Genomic DNA, 20,594 nt, shown 5'->3' on the forward strand with positions numbered 1-20,594 from the left:
TTGACAAACAGTTATGTAAGATGGTACCCTTAGGGAAAAATGAGTAAGGGATTCAAGAACTCCAACTATGAACTACTTTTCCAATGTTTTTGTAAAGCTAAAGTTATTCTCAAAACAACGTATAGAAAGTAGGGGGAAAAAAGGTTATTAGGACTGTAGTATACTCCTGTAATCCCAAGTCTTAGAAAGCTGAGGAAGGAGGATTTCAAGCTTGAGGAGAGTTTAAAGTATGCCATGAGATTCTGTCTCAAAAACAAAAAGCAAAAAGAAAGAAGAAGAAAAAAGAAAGAAAACATCTCTCTTTTTTTTTTCTTTCTGCAGCCAGGAGTTTGGCCTACTGGTAGAGTGCTTGCCTAGCATGCACAAAGACCTGGGTTTGATTCCTTGGTACTTCATACATAGAAAAAGCCAGAAGTGGTGCTATGGCTCAAATAGTAGAGCTCTAGGTTTGAGAAAGCCCAAAAACAGTGCTCAGGCCCTATGTTCAAGCCCCAAGACTGGCAAAGAAAAACAACAACAACAACAAAACATCCTTTTGTTTTTTGAAGTTGAGATCTTACTGCTGTTGTCCAGGTTGGCCTTGAATTTCTGGGCTCAAAAAAACCTTGTCTCAGCCTCCCTAGCAACAGGACTATCGGCATGAACTGCCATACCATAGCTAACAGACATAGAATCTGTTTTTGTACAGTTCTGGGGCTTGAACTCAAGGCCTGAACACTGTCCTTGGGCTTTCTCAAGGCTAGAGCTCTACCACTTGAGCCACAGCACCACTTCAGGCCTTTTTCTATATATGTAGTATCTTATGTAGTATCAAAGAATTGAACCCAGGTCTTTGTGCCTGCAAGGCAAGCACTCTTACCACTAGGCCAAACTCCTGGCCCGAGTCTGTTTTTTAGTAGATATATTCTAAGACATAAATGAAATATGCTATGTTATACATAAAAATAGTCCTCCTACGTATAAGTCACTGTACTATTCTTCCCTTCTGTATGATTTAAATTTTCTATAATGTGGGCAGTTTAACATTAAGTTTAGTAGGCTCATACATTCATTATTTCAACAAGTGATTCTTACGTATGAAAACTGATACTGAATCAGGTGTTGGTGGCTCATGCCTGTAATTCTAGCTACTCAGTAGGCTCAGATCACAGTTTGACAACCTAGCTGGCTTCAACTAACCAGCAAAGAAGCCAGAAGTAAAGATATGGTTCAAGCCTTGAGTGAAAAAGCCAAGCAAGGGCTTGAAATCCTGAATCCAAACCCTATTACTAATAGCATAGAACAAAACAAAACACGATGCTAAGACACAGGATCTACTAGTAACAGCTAGAGCAGAGTGGAGTTACTTCCATACTTTGAAAGTTTTGGCTCATGCCTGAAATACTAGCTACTCACGCTGAGATTTAAGGATAGTGGTTCAAAGCCAGCACAAGCAGAAAAGTTTTAGATTCTTATTGTCAACTAACTACCAAATAGCCAGAAATGGAGCCGTAGCTCAAGTGGTAGAGTACTAGCTTTGAGCCAGGGACAGCACCCACCTAAGTTCAAGGACCAACACACATGCATGCGAGCATGCCCGTGGATGTGCACAGAGTTTCCAACTGGCGGAGGTAATTTCTAAAGAGATGCTGGGAATGAAGGTGACTAATATATGGTGTTATGCTAAATTAAAAAAAAAATTTTTTTTGAGGTAGACCTGGGCTTCAAACTCAAGGCCTTCAGCTAGCAAGGAAGGCATTCTATCACTTGAGAGCAGTTTGAAGCTAGTCTAGGCAGGAAAGTCCATAAGACTTTTATCTCCAATTAAATCACACACATATAAAACAACAAACAAACAAAGGCTCCCTGGTGCTCCCTGGGCACCAGGGGCTCACACCTAGGATCCAAGCTACTCAGGAGGCTGAGATAGGAGGATCAAGGTTTAAAGCCAGCACAGGCAGGAAAGTCAGTGAGACTCTTATCTCCAATTAACCACCATAAAACCAGAAGTGGTGCTGTGGCTCAAGGAGCATATTATTAGCCTTGAGCTGAACAGCACAGGGACAGTGCCCAGGCCCCCCAAGATCAAGCCCCACCACTGACATCAACAACAACAAAAACAACATCAACAACAACAAAAACCCTAGACTAACTAAAAAAGTCTGAATTCTATCTATGTCACAGGAATTTTGGAAGTCTCAAATGTGGGTCCTGATATTACCCAAGGGAAACTGTCAAAAGCCAAGTTCTTTTTCTCTCTGTCTCATTACAGGTGGTCTAGAATAGGTATGGGTAAGAATAACAAGGTAATAGAATGGAATATTTCCAGGTCTTACTCTAATTTTGCAACTTAATCAGGTCTAGCTGACTCTATACTCAAATTTTAGTTGCTTATTTGAGGACCATCCAACAATCACTCATGGAATATCAATTATGTTCTCTGTACAAAGTGACTTTTTACAGTGTTCTTTTTGTGAAACAATAGTCACAATATATGGACTTGAACTTATGATTCTCTTGCCTCATGATTCTGTTTCTTGTTAAGATTACAGGTGTGCACTAGCACACTTGGCTAATTTGTGGCTTTCTGTGGTAAAGAGAAATTATCCAGAATTTATAGTTAACAAAAAGCTATCTTATCTATTTGCTTTTTTACTGTGTGAGGTACTGAATCTATGGTGTGAGACATGCTATGCAAGTACTGTACCACTGAGTAATACTTTGAGCCCCTATGGCTAATAAAGAACTTTAAAATGGAGATTAAGCTTGAGCTTCCCAAAGTAGCTGTGACAGGCAGCCCCATATTACATTTAAAACAAAAAAAGAATGTAGGGGTAAATTTTATGTATGAGAAAGTTATTTCCAATAAATAATACAACAAAGTTGCCTTTAAAAGCTAAACATCAAAGCTAAACATCTAATTAGGTACTTTGTGTTTACCTGAAATAACCTTGCAATGGAGAGTAGCATTAATCCAAATAAAAACCCATTGTACTGGAAATGGATATCTGGGGGGCAGGGGATGTCAAGGAAAAATAACAAAAGATATAAAATTCACAAAGAACTATAACATTTAAATATAGAAACTGCAAATGCTTTCTTAATATGCTAAAATTAAAGACAAAAACATTATTAGTTTGGGTTCTCATAAACATTTTCTATTGAGTCAATTCCTAAAAGTCTTTAAAATTTATGTTTCAGTAGAACAGCAAAAAATGTTTCCATGTGTTTTCCTATCTTAAGGGCTCAAGCAGCTAAGAACCAAGGAAGTTTATGGTTTTTAGAAATAAGGATGAAGAGGGAAGGGACCACACAGCCACTGAAAGACATTAGTAAGCAGGACTCCATTTGTTCTTTTGTTTTGTTTTTTGAGACATGATCTCTCTATGCAGCTTAGGCTAGTCTCAAACTCACTATCCTCCTGTCTTAGCCTCTCAAGTGCTGGGATTACAAACATATACTATTATAACTAGCTGTTCTAATTGTTTGAAACATACAGATAAAATTTTTGGGGGTGGGGGGGAGTCCTGGGACTTGAACCCAGGGCTCAGAGGCTGCTGTCCCTGAGCTTCCTTTGCTCAAGGCTAGCACTCTACCCCTTGGCCCACAGCTCCACTTCCAGATGTTTTCCTGCTTGGGCTAGTTATAAACCACAATCCTCAAGTTTTAGCATTCCAGGTAACTAGGATTACAGGCCTGAGCCACCAGTGCCTGGCTACACAATATTATTATTAAACATCACAATAACCTGTGAGGTAGCTGGTCTCATGCTTTCTACAGAAAAAGAAAGTAAAGCTCAGAGACATTAATCTAAACTGTGTGATAATGTAACAAAGACTGGAGTCAGGTCAGACTGAAACCATGCCTGGGTGTTTTCTTCTACACTAGGCTTTCCTTTTGGAGACTGGAAAATAGTAGGCTTCTATCATCAAGATTTTAATTGCGGGGCCGGGAGTTTGGCCTAGTGGTTAAAGTGCTTGCCTAGCATGCATGAAGACCCGGGTTCGATTCCTCGGTACCACATATATAGAAAAAAGCCAGAAGTGGTGCTGAGGCTCAAGTGGTAGAGCTCTAGCCTTGAGAAAATCCAAGGACAGTGTTCAGGCCCTGAGCTCAAGCCCAGGACTGGCAAAAAAAAAAAAAAAAAAAAAAAGATTTTAATTGCACTCAGACCCTTTGAATTGAAGAACTTCATTAATATGTGGTAAGCCAAGATGGTGGCAAAACATGAAGGCCTGAAGTTCCCACAAGCACACTGTCTTTCCTATGGAAGGTATTTAAAGCAACGTGTTACAAAATGGTTACAGTTATATTGGGTAAATCTAAAGACAAGACAAGCAACAAATTGCAATACACACACACACACACACAATTTAACTGACTCCTACATGTTATCATTAATTTTCCAGGAATAAAGTATCCTGACAACCAGAGTCTAGTAAACCTGGGCAGAAAGCATGGTGATGGGAATCTACTAGTCTATTTCCTAAAGCAGCTCACATTTGATAATCATCACTTTAACAAGAGTTAATCTAATAAGTACAGCAGAATAAATAGGGGACTAGTACACAGATCATCAAGGATACGGTCCACAATTAACAACCCGAAGTTCCATAGCAGTAACACTGAAAGAATAAACTTTGGCTTCTCCGTAAGTTCTTTAGTTGCTCTTTTTCCATCAACGCATTTACAGCACCTATGTTGACACATCAGAGAAGAAACAGACACAACTTGATCTTTACTACAATATCCCACTGCTTTCTGTGGAGTCCACTATGGTACATTTTAGGAGCCATTATTGACCAACTGTCTGTGCCATCTATGGTTGCTTGAAAAGGTGGTAGCTAAAAGAAGATCTCACAATCAATTTAATAAAGCAAAAAATTTTAAGAAAAAAACCACAGCCAGTTTAAACTCACAAATCAAGATTTTAAAAAGGGTACACATTATTTCAACTCTTAAGAGCTAAAATGCATTTAGGCATTGGAGGCAGAGATCTGAAGATCGTGATTCAAAGCCAACCCCAGCAAACAAAGTCTGTGACACTCTTTATTTCCAATTAACCACCAGAAACCCTGAAGTGGTGGTGGCTCAAAGTAGTTGAGTGGCCGAAGTGGCCTAGTGGTAGATAGCTTGCCCAGCATGCACAAGGGCCTGGATTCGATTCTTTGGTTACCACATACAGAGGAAAAAGCTGGAAGTGGTACTGTGGCGCAAGTGGTAGAGCTCTAGCCTTGAGAAAGCTCAAGAACAGTACTCAGGCCCTGAGTTCAAGCCCCAGGGTGGGACAGAAAAAGAAAAGAAATATTTCAGGGGCAGCATCCAGGACCTGAGTTAAAAACTCATGACCAAAAAGACAAGGACTGGGCCGGGAGTTTGGCCTAGTGGTTAAAGTGCTTGCCTAGCATGCATGAAGACCCGGGTTCGATTCCTTGGTACCACATACATAGAAAAAAGCCAGAAGTGGTGCTGAGGCTCAAGTGGTAGAGCTCTAGCCTTGAGAAAGTCCAAGAACAGTGCTCAGGCCCTGAGCTCAAGCCCAGGACTGGCAAAAAAAAAAAAAAAAAAAAAAAAAGACAAGGACCTATACCCCTGTAGGAACAGGGGTATAGGTCATTGGTAGAGTACATATTTCCCAAGGCCCTATGTTCTATTCAGACTAAGGCACTTAGTATTTTGAACTATAGATCATAACAGCCAAATTAATAACAGAGCCATAAATTTTAGTTCATTATACAAATAGTAACAAAAAAATCCATATAAAAATGTATGTCATTAAACTGCTGAAATATATAGTGATAATAGTAGTTGAAAGAACAAAATAATTCCACTTTTATTATATACTAAGTATGTAAAATTACTGAAAATAGACTAGTGTAATAATATGCACCAAAATGGTGGTAGTGATGATTACAAAAGAACAAGTCCTATGCACCTGCCATGGGACTTGAACTCAGGGCCTGGGTGCTCTCTTGGCTGTTCTTACTCAAGGGTAGTGCTCTACCACTTGAGCCACAGCTCCATTTCTGGATTTTTAGTAGTTTATTGATGAGAAGAGTTCTTGGAAAGCTTGGTGCTGGTGGCTCACATCTGTAATCTTAGCTACTTAGGAGGCTGAGATAGGAGCCTCATGATTCAAAGCCAGTCCTGGCAGGAAACATTGAGAAACTCTTACAGTATAAATAAAGAAGGGCTGGTAAAGGTGGTCTCATGAAACTTCAGTTTCCTCAAAAATAAACAGTAACTTTCCCGAAAAATTAAGAAAACTAAATAAATTAATAATCTAGCTGAGTGGCACATTCCGGTGATCTCAGCTGCTTGGTAGGTGGAACAGTCAGGGGCCAGCCCAAGCAAAAGCATGATACCCTATTTGAAAAACTTACTAAAAGCAAATGGAGCAGAGACACAGCTCATGTTATAGAGTACTTGACTAGCAAGCTCAGAGTTCTCCATTCAATTTTTAGTACTTTACAAAAAAAAAAAATAGAGACAAATACGTAAAAATAATCTGGATACATTCTCTGATTCTTGGAACTAGTATCTAGATTTCAATCATTTCATAAAACTGATTCCTCTACTTTGCTGATGAAAATAAATTTCTGTCTGTCTGACTATTGGAGATTTTGAACTCAAAAAACATGTTTACTTACAAAACATATACTACAAAACACTTTCTCTTCCAACTATGGCAAGGTCATAAAAAGGTTGAAAGTTGTGAGGTTAAACACAAGTCACTCAGTAAGAACAAGTAGGGGGAAGCCAGTGCCTGTGGCTCACGCCTGTAATCCTAGCTACTTTACTTAAGGCTGAGATCTGAGGATCACGGTTCAAAGCCAGCCTAGGCAAAAAACTCCATGAGACTCTTATCTCCAATTAACCACCAGAAAACCAGAAGTGATGCTGTGGCTCAAAATGGTAGAGTGCTAGTTGTGTGCTGAAGAGTTTAGTGACAGCACCCCAGGGCCAGAGTTCAAGCTTCATAACTGACACCCCCCTCCCCAAAATAAAAGGAAAAAAAGAACAGGCAGGGCTTAAAACATTCACAATCTCTTTATAACTTTCTGCCTTGAAACTTCATATGCCTATTTCTTCCAGACTTCTCACTGTAAATATTCATGGTTTAAAAATACAACTCAGTTTTTCTTTTCTATCTTTTTTTTTTTTTTTTGCCAGTCCTGGGCTTGAGCTCAGGGCCTGGGCACTGTCCTTGGACTTTCTCAAGGCTAGAGCTCTACCACTTGAGCCTCAGCACCACTTCCGACTTTTTTGTATGTATGTGGTACCGAGGAATCGAACCCAGGTCTTCATGCATGCTAGGCAAGCACTTTAACCACTAGGCCAAACTCCCGGCCCCACAACTCAGTTTTTCATTATAGCATTTGCAATAATATGAACTTGGTTCCTCTAAGTTGGGATTAAGTTAGTACTAAATATTATACGTCAGTCCCCTCACACAAACAATATTCCAAGATGATACTTTCTACTTACTCGTGAACAGCATACACAAAAAGTCCATCTGTAAAGATGACAGAAAATCTCTGGAAGAATAAGGTCCTTGAGTTGAAGTAGTTCAGATTATGCACTTTAAGCATCTCTTCATCAAAATATTTGGCAACATGTGACAGTGCATACTCAAACCAAGCAAAAAAGGGAGGATAATCCAAGGTCCACTCTGAAGTTGACTAGATAAAAATCAAAGAAAAAAATCATAAATATCTAAGTAAATAACTTAAAAAAATTTCACTACCTGGGGACCGGGAGTTTGTCATAGTGGTAGAGTGCTTGCCTAGCATGCACGAAGATCCGAGTTTGATTCCTTGGTACCACATACATAGAAAAACTGGAAGTGGTGTGATGACTCAAGAAACTAAGTGCAAGCCTTGAGGAAAAAGCCCAAGGATAGTGCTCAGGTCCTGAGTTCAAGCCCCAGGACTGGATAAAAAAAAAACCCACAGAAAAAAATTCACTACCTGGTCTTTAATGCTCTTAATATATAAAGCAATTACTATGTAAAAAGGTCCAGAACACCATGAATATGGCACATGCATATAATACAAACACTTGAGAAGCTGAGACAGCAGGCTGGTCTCCTGCCTCAGCCTCCTGCTGGGGAAGTTGGAGTCTGAGGCCAGCCTGAACTATGTGGCAAGACCCTGTCTACACTCACACACAAACTTGTTTCTTCATTGTGCAATGACTGTAAACTTAAACACGGACCTTGTAGCTACAAAAACGGACACTAGTATCCTAATATGCCTATTGTGCAGTTTTTACTCTTCAATGACAAAATCTTCATCTACAAGTACACTACAGGTTTAGTCACAGGGGCACTCTGTGATTGAAAAAGGTGAGATGTGAAAAAGACTTAAGACAAAATACTTGTTAGCTTTCTGTTCATTTTATTTATTTCTTTTCTACAGTGCTAGGGTAGAACTTAGGGCCCTATGCATGCTAGGCAAGTGTTTTGATACTCAGCTACTATTAGCCCAATCTTCTGCTTCTGATGATGAATTTACTCTCCCTGAAATATAAGTAACAGAAGCCTCATATGAGGCAAACCCACAGGCTCTTTTCAGGGCACTTAGGCTATAAACCAACTCAGTAAATTCTACACTTTGGAAAAGTCCCTTTCTTACCTCAAATTTCCAACAAAACAGACCTCTGAACTGTGGAAAAAGAAGTTAAAAATTCTATTTTTTATTCTCAGCATTTTAACATTACTACTTAATTTAATTAATTATGTGATGATATTGAATATTGAATGCAGGCCCCTGCCCTCTGGCTTGGCTTTTTTGTTTATGGCTGCCATTCTACCATTTGAGCCACACCTCCGATTCTACTTTTTGCTGGTTAACTGGAGATAAGAATCTTCTCCAGCTGCCATCAAATCACGATTCTCAAATCTTAACCTCCTGAATAGCTAGGATCATAGGCATGAACCACCAATACCTAGTTTTAGTTTGTTTAATACAACTGACATTTGTTCATACAAAAGATAGTGGTGGTTAGGCTCTGGTGGCTCATGCTTGCAATCCTAGCTACTCAAGAGGCTGAGATCTGGAGGATAATTGTTTAAGGTCAGGCCAGGCAGAACATTTTGCTGCACTTCATCTCTAAAATAACAAGCAGAAAGCCAGATGGATGTGAGGCTCAGTGATAGCATACCAACCAATTAGGTATGAAATCTTTAGTTCAAGTCCCTATAGCACCATTAAAAAAAAGAAAGATACTAAGCCAGGTGCTGGTGGCTCACACACTTGTAATCCTAGCTACTCAGGAGATCTGAGGATTATGGTTCAAAGCTAGCCTAGGCAGAAAAGTCCCTGTGAGACTCTATCTCCAGTAAATTACTCAAAAAAGCCAGAAGAGATAATGTGGCTCAGGTGGTAGAGCACTAGCCTTGAACACAAAGAGACTCGGGGACAGTGTCCAGGCACTGAGTTCAAGCCTCAGGACTAGCAAAAACAAAAAGAAAACACCAACTAAAGCAGAAAGGGGCACAGTTAAAGTGATGAAGCACCTGCTTCACAAATACAAAGCCCTAAGTACAAACTTCACTACCAAAAATACTAAAATAAAATAAAAATCAAAAAGATAAAATTAACTTACCTCATAATACCACTGGGAGATTGGCAAACTATGAGTGATAGCAAGCCAGTTTCGGTGTACTTCAAAATCTGTGGAATGGCTATGCAATGAGAAAAATAAAATGGAGATTAAAAAAAAATCAACTTCTAGTTTAGGGAGAGAGGTTGTTAAACTGACCCCTCCCCCCAAACAATCACAGCTTACTATCCTATAAAGACACAAAAATGCAGTAGAAAATCCTGAAGCAGCTTGCTTATCTGGAGGTTGCAAGGTCAAAAAGTTCCTTTAGAAATTGTTTAAAATCAGTGAAAAGGGTTTCAAGAGCTATGTGAAGAGCTACCAAAAACCTTTAAGGAAGTCCTAGAAGTGACTTTCTCTTGCTGTCAAACAATTCTGACAAATTCAGTATCAGGATGCTGGGCCCAGGTGGCTCATGCCTACAATCCTACCTACTCAGGAAGCTGAAATCTGACATAAGGTCTCCCAGCCAAGGTAGTCAGCAAAGGTAGAATAGGCTTCTGCTCTACTTGCTGCTCCATGTGATCAAATTCTCCCCCACTACAGCTACACTGCCCTCCCTCTCTCCCCTCCCTCTCCAGGCGGGGGGAATGAGCCATTCTGTATAAATTTCCATTTTTCTGCTCTTTGCCTCATTTGCTCCTTCTATCGTACCTGGCACCACTGCATCTATAGAATCCTCTACATCATTTCTTTAGAAAAGAAGGGGAACAGATATGATGGCCAACATTATGGGACTGCAAGTACAATGACTTGGACTGGGAATGTAGTTCCATAGTTAGAGTACCTATATGGCATGTCTAAGCACTGTACAATCCCTAGCACTGAAAAAAAAAACACTGAACCCTGACTTTCAATCAGTTTCCCAGTTTTCAGTCCCATGTATCCAAATCTTGGGCTTGTCAAGTTCTGCAAGGAAAATGGACTCATGTCTACTTTCCTCTACAAGTAGGCAGGGCTGAAGCTTCTTTTGCCTTGCCCAAATCAGTTACCATCCTGCCATTGGTTTCAAAGGCTGTTAAATGATCTTAATTCAGATATCCTTCATTAGGCTTATAACTTATAATACTGTCATAATTATTTTTTGAGGCAGAGTTTAGCTATATAGTCCAAGCTGGCCTTAAAGTTGTAATCCTGCCTTGGCTTCCCAAGTGCTAGAATTATGTGTGTGCTCCATGGCTGCCTTCAATTAATACTGACATTTTAGTCATATCCTGAGAAGAAATAAACTTAGTATCCAAACATCCTTAATGTATGACCTGTTAGTGTCCCCATTTCTATTGTGAATAACCTGAAAGAAAAACAGCTTTTTGCCTTGGTGTTGTGTCTTCTGTAATGCCCAGAATATAGCATGCACTTGAATTAATGGATGGGTATTTAATAAATGAAAACTCTAGTTGATGGATAAAATGAATCTATGAATGACAACACAAGACCTTAGTAGAGATTATAAGCCAGTAGATGGTTAAAAGGTCTGCAGAAAAGACTAAGTTTATAGTGATTGCCATGTGTCCAAGTCAAAGCTAGATTCATTCAATCTATAGTCTAATGCAGGGAATTAGTAAGACCAAGTCACACAAACACATATATGTGGGCATAATAAACATGTCAATACATACATGTTACCCACTTGTCTACATAGGTATTCCTTATGGAATACTTACCCATTCAATGGTAATGCACAAATGAAATGTTATCAGTGTTTCATAATAGCATTATGAAAATGGAAATCACACATGGAAATGTTTAGTCTCAGTACCAGCACTTCTTTTTTCTAATTATTGAACGAATTTAAGAATAATGGAACTTCAACTTGCTAAGCCAGTATTTGGAAAAAAAAAAAAAAGGCAAAATGAAGACTAACCAAATAGCAAGCAAATATGGTTATGAAATCATTGAAGGACAGGATAATGTCTGAAAAATGAAGTCTTCAACTATGTGTTGTAATTATAAAGTAGACACACATAAACTAAGACAGCTATGATGTAAAATACCATCTTGCAATTTGTTATGATCAGACACATGACCAGTCCTTGGATGGGATGTGATAGATCAGTAATGGGTTCAGAGTGAATGTAGGGGAGCCAGGGAGCTGTCCAAGGACAAGTACATTCTGGACTGAACACAGTATTCAAGGAACCACCCTGAGGATTCATTTCTAGGCCAAAGTAAACCAAAGCAAGAAATATTACCCACATTCCACACACTCACACACAACTTACAGAAAAAAGAAAAAAGTCTTATTCTGCCAGGTGAAAGTGACTCAGATTTGTAATCCTAGCTACTCAAGGTGATGAGATCTGAGAATCGAGATTCAAAGCTCATCTGGGCAGTAAAGTCTATGAGACTCCAATTAATGACCAAAAATCTGGAAGTGGAGGTGTGGCTCAAACACCAGCCTTGAGCAAAAAAGTTATAAGACAACACCCAGGCCCTGAGTTTCAGCCCTAGGACTCACCTTTACACATGTGAATTCCTTACATTTCAGAAAGGTTTTTCCTTTTTTTTTTTTTTTTTGCCAGTCCTGGACGTTGCACTCAGGGCTTGGGCACTGCCTTTGGGCCCTTGGGCTTTCTCAAGGCCAGAGCTCTACCACTTGCACCACAGCACCATTTCTGGCTTTTTTTTTTTCTGTGTATGTGGTACCAAGGAATCGACCCTGGGCCTTCGTGCATGCTAGGCAAGCACTCTACCACTAGCTAAACTTCTGGCCCCATCCAATTTGTTTTGAGCTATGTAGACCAATCCTGTCATTTCTGAACTCCTTGTAACTTATTTTATGAAGCTGCATATTTCAACATTTATGTAACTATATACACATCAGTGTGGACATACCATTTACATACAGCACTTCCATACCCAGCAAGGAACTATCAAGATAAAGGATCTGGAAAGTGATGAAAAAGGATGTGGAGGAGACAGAAGAGTTAGAAAGCATGAAAAGCAAAAACTGTTGATACTGACATCGGTTGTAAACACACCACCACCACTCGGTTCCTGGTTTCCATGCCTTCAGTTTTGGCCCTGCAGCCATTTTTCACACAACTGTCTTAAATATGATCGTAACAGCCCAGTATCATCTGGTCACTGTTTATATTGATCTGTGTCACCTTTCCTCCCCTTACTGCTCTTCAACCCCAGTACTTTCTACAATTAGAATGCTCTGAGTTCCTTCTTCCACAGGACTTTTGGCACTTCGCTCTCTTATTCTTGAGTCGATTTTCTTTCTTTTTTTTTTTTTTCCTGACATTCTGGAAAATGTTTGGCTTTCCCCTGCACCTTGGGGACTCAGAGGTGTGAGTGCCTGGTGCCACAGGCAGCAGCCTATGGTGCAGGTGGGTGCTCTTAACCCGCATAAAGACGAAGCTCCAGGAGCTCAGAAACTTGAAAGTGGCTCGTGCTGACCGTCCAGGCCGTCTCGGTCCTTCCCGGGACGAGTAACCCGCACTGCCGGGCGCCGGACAAAGGAGGAGTGGAGACCCCCCGGCCTGACGCCCTCTCCTTCCGCGGCATCTCCCGCGCCGTCCCACCACGGGGCCTCCCCGCCCAGCCCTGGCGGTGCAGGTCCTTACTAGGTAGGAATGAGAAGGCATTTGAGGAAGGTGACCCCGAGCGCCAAAGCCGTAAACCAACCGCCACCATCGAGGGAAACTCCCAGCGCCGCCATTCTTGCAGCGCCTGTCATTTTCAACCACGTTGATCCACATCCGGGATCCTGCGCAGGCGCAGAGAGGCGGCGGCGGCGGCGAGCGGGCGTTGTGCGCTTGCGCCCGCACGCAGGAGGCGGGGCTCAGGGATTTCAACTTTCCCGCCCTCGGGGCCTTTCCTAGGCGCGCCTCCCTCCGGCAGCTACGCCGAGTGGGACCGGACGTTTGGTGGCCTTAATTTCTTTTCTTCTTCTAATTCATACCCGCATCCGCATAGTACCTTGTCGTCTGGTTTGGGTTATGGGTTTGTTTTACCTGGAGTTTGGGATACCTAGGTGAGAAGGAAAACAACAACTCTCGTACCCAGTGCTCAGGGAGGAGGCAGTTCACGTGTTGCCCATTAAGTCTCCGCAGATAACTGACCCCGAATGGTAAGTGCAAGTAGCGAACGCCACGGAAGGAGAGCGCTCAAGACCGTCCGGGGTCTGGAACTCGCCGTGAAGTAGGCTCCGGGCGCGCTCTGCCGAGGGCCGCTGCTCCCCACCTCAGGGCGGGGATGCCCGCAGTGGGCTTTAGTCTCGTCTCTGCTGCGGTGTTCTGAGTGGGCTTGGACAAACTAGACGTCAGCTTCCTTTTTCATTTTTTTATTTTTCTTTTGGTCGGCGGTGGGGCTTGAATTCAGAGCCTGGGCGCTGTCCCTGAGCTCGTCAGCCTCAAGGCTACCGCCCTATCCCTTGAGCCACAGCACCACTTTCAGTTTTCTAGTGATTAATGGAGGTCGGAATCTCACGGTCTTTAGTGCCCGGGTTGATTCACCCACGCAGCAAGCAGAAGAAGCCAAAACCTGGAGTTCACACCACAGTTTCTTTCCCCCAAGTTAAAAAGCTTGTTGAGAGACACACAGCTAAGGATGTGTAATATGAGGGAGAGGCAGAGAAGAAAAAAAGGAAGATTAAAGTTAGTAGCTTAAAGCAACACAAATTTAGCTGGGTGCCAGAGACTTACACCTACAATCCTAACTACCTAGGAGGCCGAGATCCAGAAGATCATGGTTTATAGCCAACTTAATAGAAAAGTCTGTCACTCAGACCAAACCCCAGTTCCAGCAAAAAAGTCAGTGCCAAGACCCCACACTTATTCTCTTGGTTCTGTAGACCAAAAAGTCTTGACAAGTTTGAAAGTCTTACTGGGGCCAAAGCTGAAGTATCATCAAGGTTGGCTCCTGCAAGCTGAGAGAAGAATCTTCTATCTCTAAGACTTGGTTTAGCTATTAGAACTTTCAATATTATAACTTCTTTAACTCTCATGATAATCTTTCTGATCACAGTCTTGTTCTTAATCAGATCTTCTGGGAGCAGAATTCTCTCTCTCTCTCTCTCTCTCTCTCTCTCTCTCTCTCTCTCTCTCTCTCTCTCTCTCTCTCTCTCGCTCTCTCTCTCTCTCTCTCTCTCTCTCTCTCTCTCTGCTTCCTTAAGAGGATACTTGAGACTAAATTTAGGATCACATGATTATCCTGAAGATTACCCTTCTTCTATCTTTAATAATATCTGCTAAATCTCTTGTTGGGGGAGGGGGGTCATGGGGCTTGCACTTGGCCTGGGCTGCAGTCCCTGAGCTCTTTAGCTCAAGGCTACCACCTTACCCTTGAGCCAAGCCCCACTTCCCATTTTCCAGAGGTTAATTGGAGATAAGAGTCTCAGGTCCTTTTAAACTTGATCCTCAGATCTTAGCCTCCTAAATAACTAGGATTACAGGCGTGAGCCACCCCCCCCCCCCCGACACACACCCTAAATCTCTTTCTATATAAAGTGACACCATAGGTTCTAGGGATTAGGATGTGGCTATCTTTTGAAGGCCATTGTTCAGTTTACTACACATCTCAAACTCTATATCTAAACTTGAACTCCAGATTTTTCAGCATTATCTACTCTGATAATGATACCAACTATCCAGATTCCTTCCTACATCTGCTGGTTAAGCTACTCAACATACCACTTATTTGTTTTAGCTGGTGTGTGTGTATATGTGCGCGCGCGCGCACGTGCATGCACTCACATGTTTGCGTGCACCTCTCTGTATGCTGATAGAGGTATTCTATCATTCAAGGTGTGATTATACCCATATCTTCAATTTCTGGCTTTTTGCTGGTTAAATGAAGATATAAGTTTCATGAACTTTTCTTCCCAGGCTTGCTTGGAACCTCAAGACTTAAATCTCAAATCTCAGCCTCCTCAGTAGTTATGATTGTAGATATGAGGCACTGGTGCCCTGTTCTACCAAGCCTTTTATTAAGTGAGGATCCATAATACGTATTTATGTGTTTAAGGCTGTTTACTAGTTTGTCCATTCTTCCAGTTAGAAACATTTTTTGTTGTTATTGTTTATGTAGTACCAAGGAATTGAACCCAGGGCCTTATGCATGCTGAGCAAGCACTCTACCACTAAGCCACATTCCGAGCCCAAGAAGCATTTCTAACTACTATTGCCAAGTCCTGCTTAGATGACCTCTTAGCTACCTCTCACTTTCATCCAGTTCTTGTTCTGCCTTTTCATTGCACTGTCCTGCTTTCAACTCAGCCACAAGCTTATCTCTGTTGGCACTGCACCTCTATGCTGTTCCCTCTGTCTGGAAAGTTCTTCCGTCTACTCTAAGAGTAATTAACTCTTTTTCTTTTAGTTCTTCCTCAGCATAACTTGCCCTGATCTTCCCTAACCCTGACCTGTATTCCTGTCAGCTAAATAAAGTTTTACATTTATTTGTGTAATTATCTAACCCCCTTGCTTGTATTTAACATTATAGGGGCTGCAGCAGGTCCAACAGCTGGCACAACATATACACTTCTTATGAATTCATATCTGAAATAGGATTCCAACCCAATCTCTCCTGCCTACAAGTCCTCACATTTTCCTTCACAGTATCTTGCTCAGAATGAATAGAATTGAGACATGGGGAGAAATGGCAGAATAGAGCCAGTCAGTTCATAGGGTTGTCAAGCTGGGAAATCTGAGCAGATGGAACAGTGTGTAACTTGGAGTAATTTCTTAGAAAGCATGAGATCTAGTCTCTTTCCTTTCCAAGAAGCGGATCTTCTGCTCCAGCTCTAAGGCATGAATGGTGCCTAGAAACTTCTCACCACTAACATGCTTATTTTTCAGAGTATGATTGATTGCTTTGATTTTGATGATCCTCACACACCAGCAGGTTTTTTTTTTTTGTTTATTTGAACTAAGGGCCTGGGTACTATTCTTGGCTGTATTCCTCTTATGGCTGGCAGTCTACCTTTAACCATACCCCCACTTCTGGCTTTTTAGTAGTTAACTGGAAATAAGAGTCTCAAAGACTTTTTCTGCCCAGGCTGTTTTTTTGTTGTTGTTGTTGCCGCCAGTCCTGTGCTTGAACTCAGGGCCTGGGCACTGTCCTTGGACACTTTTTGCTCAAGGCTAGCACTGTGCCACTTGAGCCACAGCACCACTTCTGGCTTTTTCTGAGTATGTGGTACTGAGGAATTGAGCCCAGGGCTTTGTGCATGCTAGGCCAGCACTCTACCACTGGCTATGCTCTTGACCCCCAGGCTGGTTTTAAATCAAGATTCTCAGATTTCAGCCTTCTAAGTAGCTAGAATTATAACCATTGGTATCTGGCCACTGCAGCAGTTTTGTGGGTTCTGAGCATTTAGTAGTTGTTGTTATTATCATTGCTTATATTATTTTTGAAGCAGTCTTAGCCCAGGTTGGTCTGGAATTCACTGTGTAACCCAGGCTGGTCGCAAACTGTTAAAAAAAAAATCTGCCTCATCCTCCTTAGTGTTGGGATTACAAGCATGCACACCATGACAGCAACTGATTTAATTTGACTTTTTTGGGGGGGGAGGGGTGAAGGGAGAGGGGTATTTGTCAAGGGCTTTGGACTTAGGCTTAGGCACTGTCCCTGAACTTTTACACTCAAGGCTAGTATTCTATTTACGTCACTCCCAGTTTTCTGGTGGTTAACTAGAGATAAGAGTCTCAGGGACTTTCTTGTCTGGGCTTTTCTTTGTGCTGTTTGCTCATCCTCAGGACTGTCTGCTGGTCATGTGACCAACAAACCTTAATCCTCAGCTCTTGGCCTCTTGAGGAGCTAAGATTACAGACTTGAACTACCAGCTCCTGGCTCAGCTAGGACTTTTTCAATCACTTACTCCTAACTTTATGCCTGAAGAAGTCAAAGCCCTGTTTGATATTTGTTATTGTTTTTGTGTGTGTGCCAATCCTGGATCTGTTCCTGAGATTCCTTTGCTCAAGGCTAACACTCTACCACTTGAGTCACAATGCTGCTTCTGGCCTTTTCTGAGTAGTTCGTTGGAGATAAGACTCTTATGAACTTTCCTGCCCAGGGTGGCTTTGAACTTTGATCCACCTCAGTAAATAGGGTTATAGTTGTGAACCACCAATGCTGCAATACTTGACGTTTTTTGCAGTTTCTCAGAAGCTTACGTTTCCATATCACCTTTTCTCCTGACTTCCTGTTCTTACCTGGGGTATATGTAATCCAGGGAGGTCATTAAGTGCTTTCACTGCTTTCTACACAGTATTTATGGAATTTTACTGAAGAGCCAGGCTCACATAGCAAATACTTTAAAATCTTAGGAGTCAGTCTGGCATTTTTTGGTGCCCGTTAGCTACTTGTCCACATGATGTCTCTATTTTGCCCTGTGCTCTATTCTCCATCTCTCCCAGCAGCTCAAATTCCCAAGCCACAAACCTACAGCTTTTCTCTTGTGTAGTCACTCCAGAGCACCTTCTGCTTGCAGCTTTCTCTTTCTACCCAAGACCTAAACAATGTGGTTTTCCAAACAAAAGCAATTCCTTTCCAAAGAAAAATTCTAAGAAAAGCATTTAGGAAGATAATTTTTCTTACCTTATTTAACTTATGTTCATAAGCCTTCCTTGGAACTGCTGTAGACTATAAATAGCAACTGTTTATTTTTCAGCATTAAAGACTGAAATTAAGAAAGAGGGTTCTGGCAAGGTTGTACACTGCTAACTTCTTATTTTACTTTCCCATGGTGGAAAACCAGTGAGAACTCTCTGGAGTCCCTCAGAGAGCTCTAACTTTATTCATGAAGCTCCATTCTCATGACTTAATTATGACATGAAGACCCGCCTCCTATACCCTCACCTTAATGGTTAGGATTTCAATATATGGATGGGAGGTGGAAATACAGACATCCAATCTCTTGAGTATTCCACCCATGAGTCTAAGTCAGATCCTACATGAGTCATTTTGATTGCTCCAGCTCACTGCATAACTTGGACTATGGTAGGATCTCAGTAAGTAGTTGTTGAGTAAATGATTTGATGATGATAAGAATGATGGATTGAAAAAAAAACTGATTAAAAGAATAGGAGCCTGTAATTGCAGGACTTGAGTGACTGAAACAGGAGGATTTTTAGTTTGGTGCCAGATCCTGTCAAAAGAAAGACAGAAAAAGGAAGGAAGGAAGAGAGGGAGAGAAGAAGGGAAGGAAGAATATGAGATTGGGAGTGTAAATCAATGGTAACCTGCCTCAGGCCCTGGGTGGGAACCCCAACTGTAAAAGAACCAACAAACAGATTGGTGTTAACTGGCCTGATGGTTACTACGGAGTTTTTGTTTTGCCAGTCCTGGGTCTTGAACTCAGGGCCCTGGCATTGTCCTTGGGCTTTCTCAAGGCTAGAGTTCTACCACTTGAGCCACAGCACCACTTCTGGCTTTTTCTGTGTGATTGGTACCGAAGAATTGAACCCATGGATTTATGCATGCTAGGCAAGCACTCTAGGCCACACTCCCAACCCTCTAGGGAGTTTTGTTATACAAAAGAAAGAAGCTGACTAAGGGACTAGTTCTAATTCTCCCAGTCTATCTCTAACTTGCTCTATAATAGCAGGTCACTTTTCTGTGACTTTTGTTATTCCTTGCTATTCCACAAACCATGACTCATTCTAAATCCCCACCTACAAAATGACACTTCCCAGTGAGAACTGGTTTTAGTATTAAAACCCTACCTGCCTGGTTAAGAAGTGGTTTTAAAAAGGACGTCTACATAAAAGGTGCATGGTCTCCTTGACATGTGGATATTAGGTCCAAACAGTACAAGAGTGATGACTCAATATTTGGGTACCCAAGGTTATGGACATGGTCTTGAGATATAAACATAAATACATAGACAAAAATCTATGATGAGATATACAGACAAAATTGTGGGGCACGTCACATTAGGAAAATGGACCCACCTGCCTGTCGCCTCGTTGGGAGGTTTGGCTGTGGTTTGTAAAATAAGGCTACCTTGAACCCTGGGATTGGCCCCGCTGCCCTCTTGGACCCCACCTACCTCCCCTTGCCCTGCCCACCTGTATGCTGATAAACTCCTGCATCCTACTTTAGCCCTTGTACTTTCCCAATAAACGAGTCTTGCTGTGACAGTCTCCCTGGCGTGTCTGTGTCTTCCCTCTGGAGAGGGAGGGCTGGGTGAAGGTGGCCAGTCGGCCCTAACCCTTTCTCGGTCTCGTCTTAGTCGGTGCATGTTCTCTTGCCGGTCAGGCAAGAAGCACTAAAAACCCCAACAATAATGTTATATTCTATAGATTGCTATGGATCTATGCCATACAAACCCTCAGCTTAATTTTAATTATGTCCTAAAATCTATGTGCCAGTGATTGCATATAGAGATTCCCTTCTTGAAGACTTGTTTGTTAAAAATGACATTTGAAATATGATGTAAGGAATCAGTGTTAATAGAATCTTAAAAAAAAAAAGGATGTCTATACATGCTTCATTTTGGCTTGGTAAAGCTTGACGTTGAATGAATTCCTTTCTGCTTTCAGCTCTGCTCTGTGTGTGTGTGTGTGTGTGTGTGTGTGTGTGTGTGTGTGTGTGTGTATGTACAGATAGAGTAGATAGATAGATCTAGTACTAGGGCTTGAACTCAACCTTTTTGCTCAAAGCAGGTGTTTCTACACTTGAGGCACACCTCCACTTCTGATTTTTTTGCTCGTTAATTGGAGATAAGAGTCTCATGGACTTTATTGATGGGCTGGCTTTGAACCATGATCCTCGGATCTCAGACTCCTGAGTAGTTAGGATTACACACATGAGCCCCTGGCACTCGGCTGTATACTCAGCTTTTAAGCCCCATATACTCGGATTTTCTGCCCTTTAAAATTGTGTTTGTTTTTCAGTATTGGGAATTCAATCTAGATTTTTATTCATGCTAGGTCAGTGTTTTACCATAGGCTACATCTGCACTAGTTACATTCCCCTTTTAATTTTTGTTTTTTGAGGGTGGTACTATGAATTGAACTAAAGGTCTTGTGTATATGAGATAAGAACTCTACCACTAAGCT

The 20,594-nt window shown here is 41.6% G+C and overlaps 1 protein-coding gene across 2 annotated transcripts in view; it reads right to left on the minus strand.

Annotated features, from left to right (window-relative positions):
• Alg8 (ALG8 alpha-1,3-glucosyltransferase) overlaps positions 1 to 13,291 on the minus strand; it is a 25,065-nt gene extending 11,774 nt beyond the window's left edge. Inside the window, exons 1-5 of one of the 2 annotated variants that reach the window (XM_090348494.1) lie at positions 13,158 to 13,291; positions 9,589 to 9,667; positions 7,468 to 7,661; positions 4,566 to 4,675; positions 2,920 to 2,987 (exon numbers count right to left, since the gene is read on the minus strand). In XM_090348494.1, coding sequence (XP_090204620.1) covers positions 2,920 to 2,987; positions 4,566 to 4,675; positions 7,468 to 7,661; positions 9,589 to 9,667; positions 13,158 to 13,270 — 564 coding nt within the window. In that variant the 5' untranslated portion in view covers positions 13,271 to 13,291. Of the gene's footprint in view, positions 1 to 2,919; positions 2,988 to 4,565; positions 4,676 to 7,467; positions 7,662 to 9,588; positions 9,668 to 12,549 lie in introns of both variants that reach the window. The other variant, XM_090348495.1, reaches the window with a different exon arrangement.
• Positions 13,292 to 20,594: the final 7,303 nt, after the last annotated feature.

This window comes from Megascapheus bottae, chromosome 16, assembly GCF_031878675.1.
Source record: "Megascapheus bottae isolate mThoBot1 chromosome 16, mThoBot2.hap1, whole genome shotgun sequence".
In the NCBI taxonomy this organism is placed as follows: domain Eukaryota; kingdom Metazoa; phylum Chordata; class Mammalia; order Rodentia; family Geomyidae; genus Megascapheus; species Megascapheus bottae.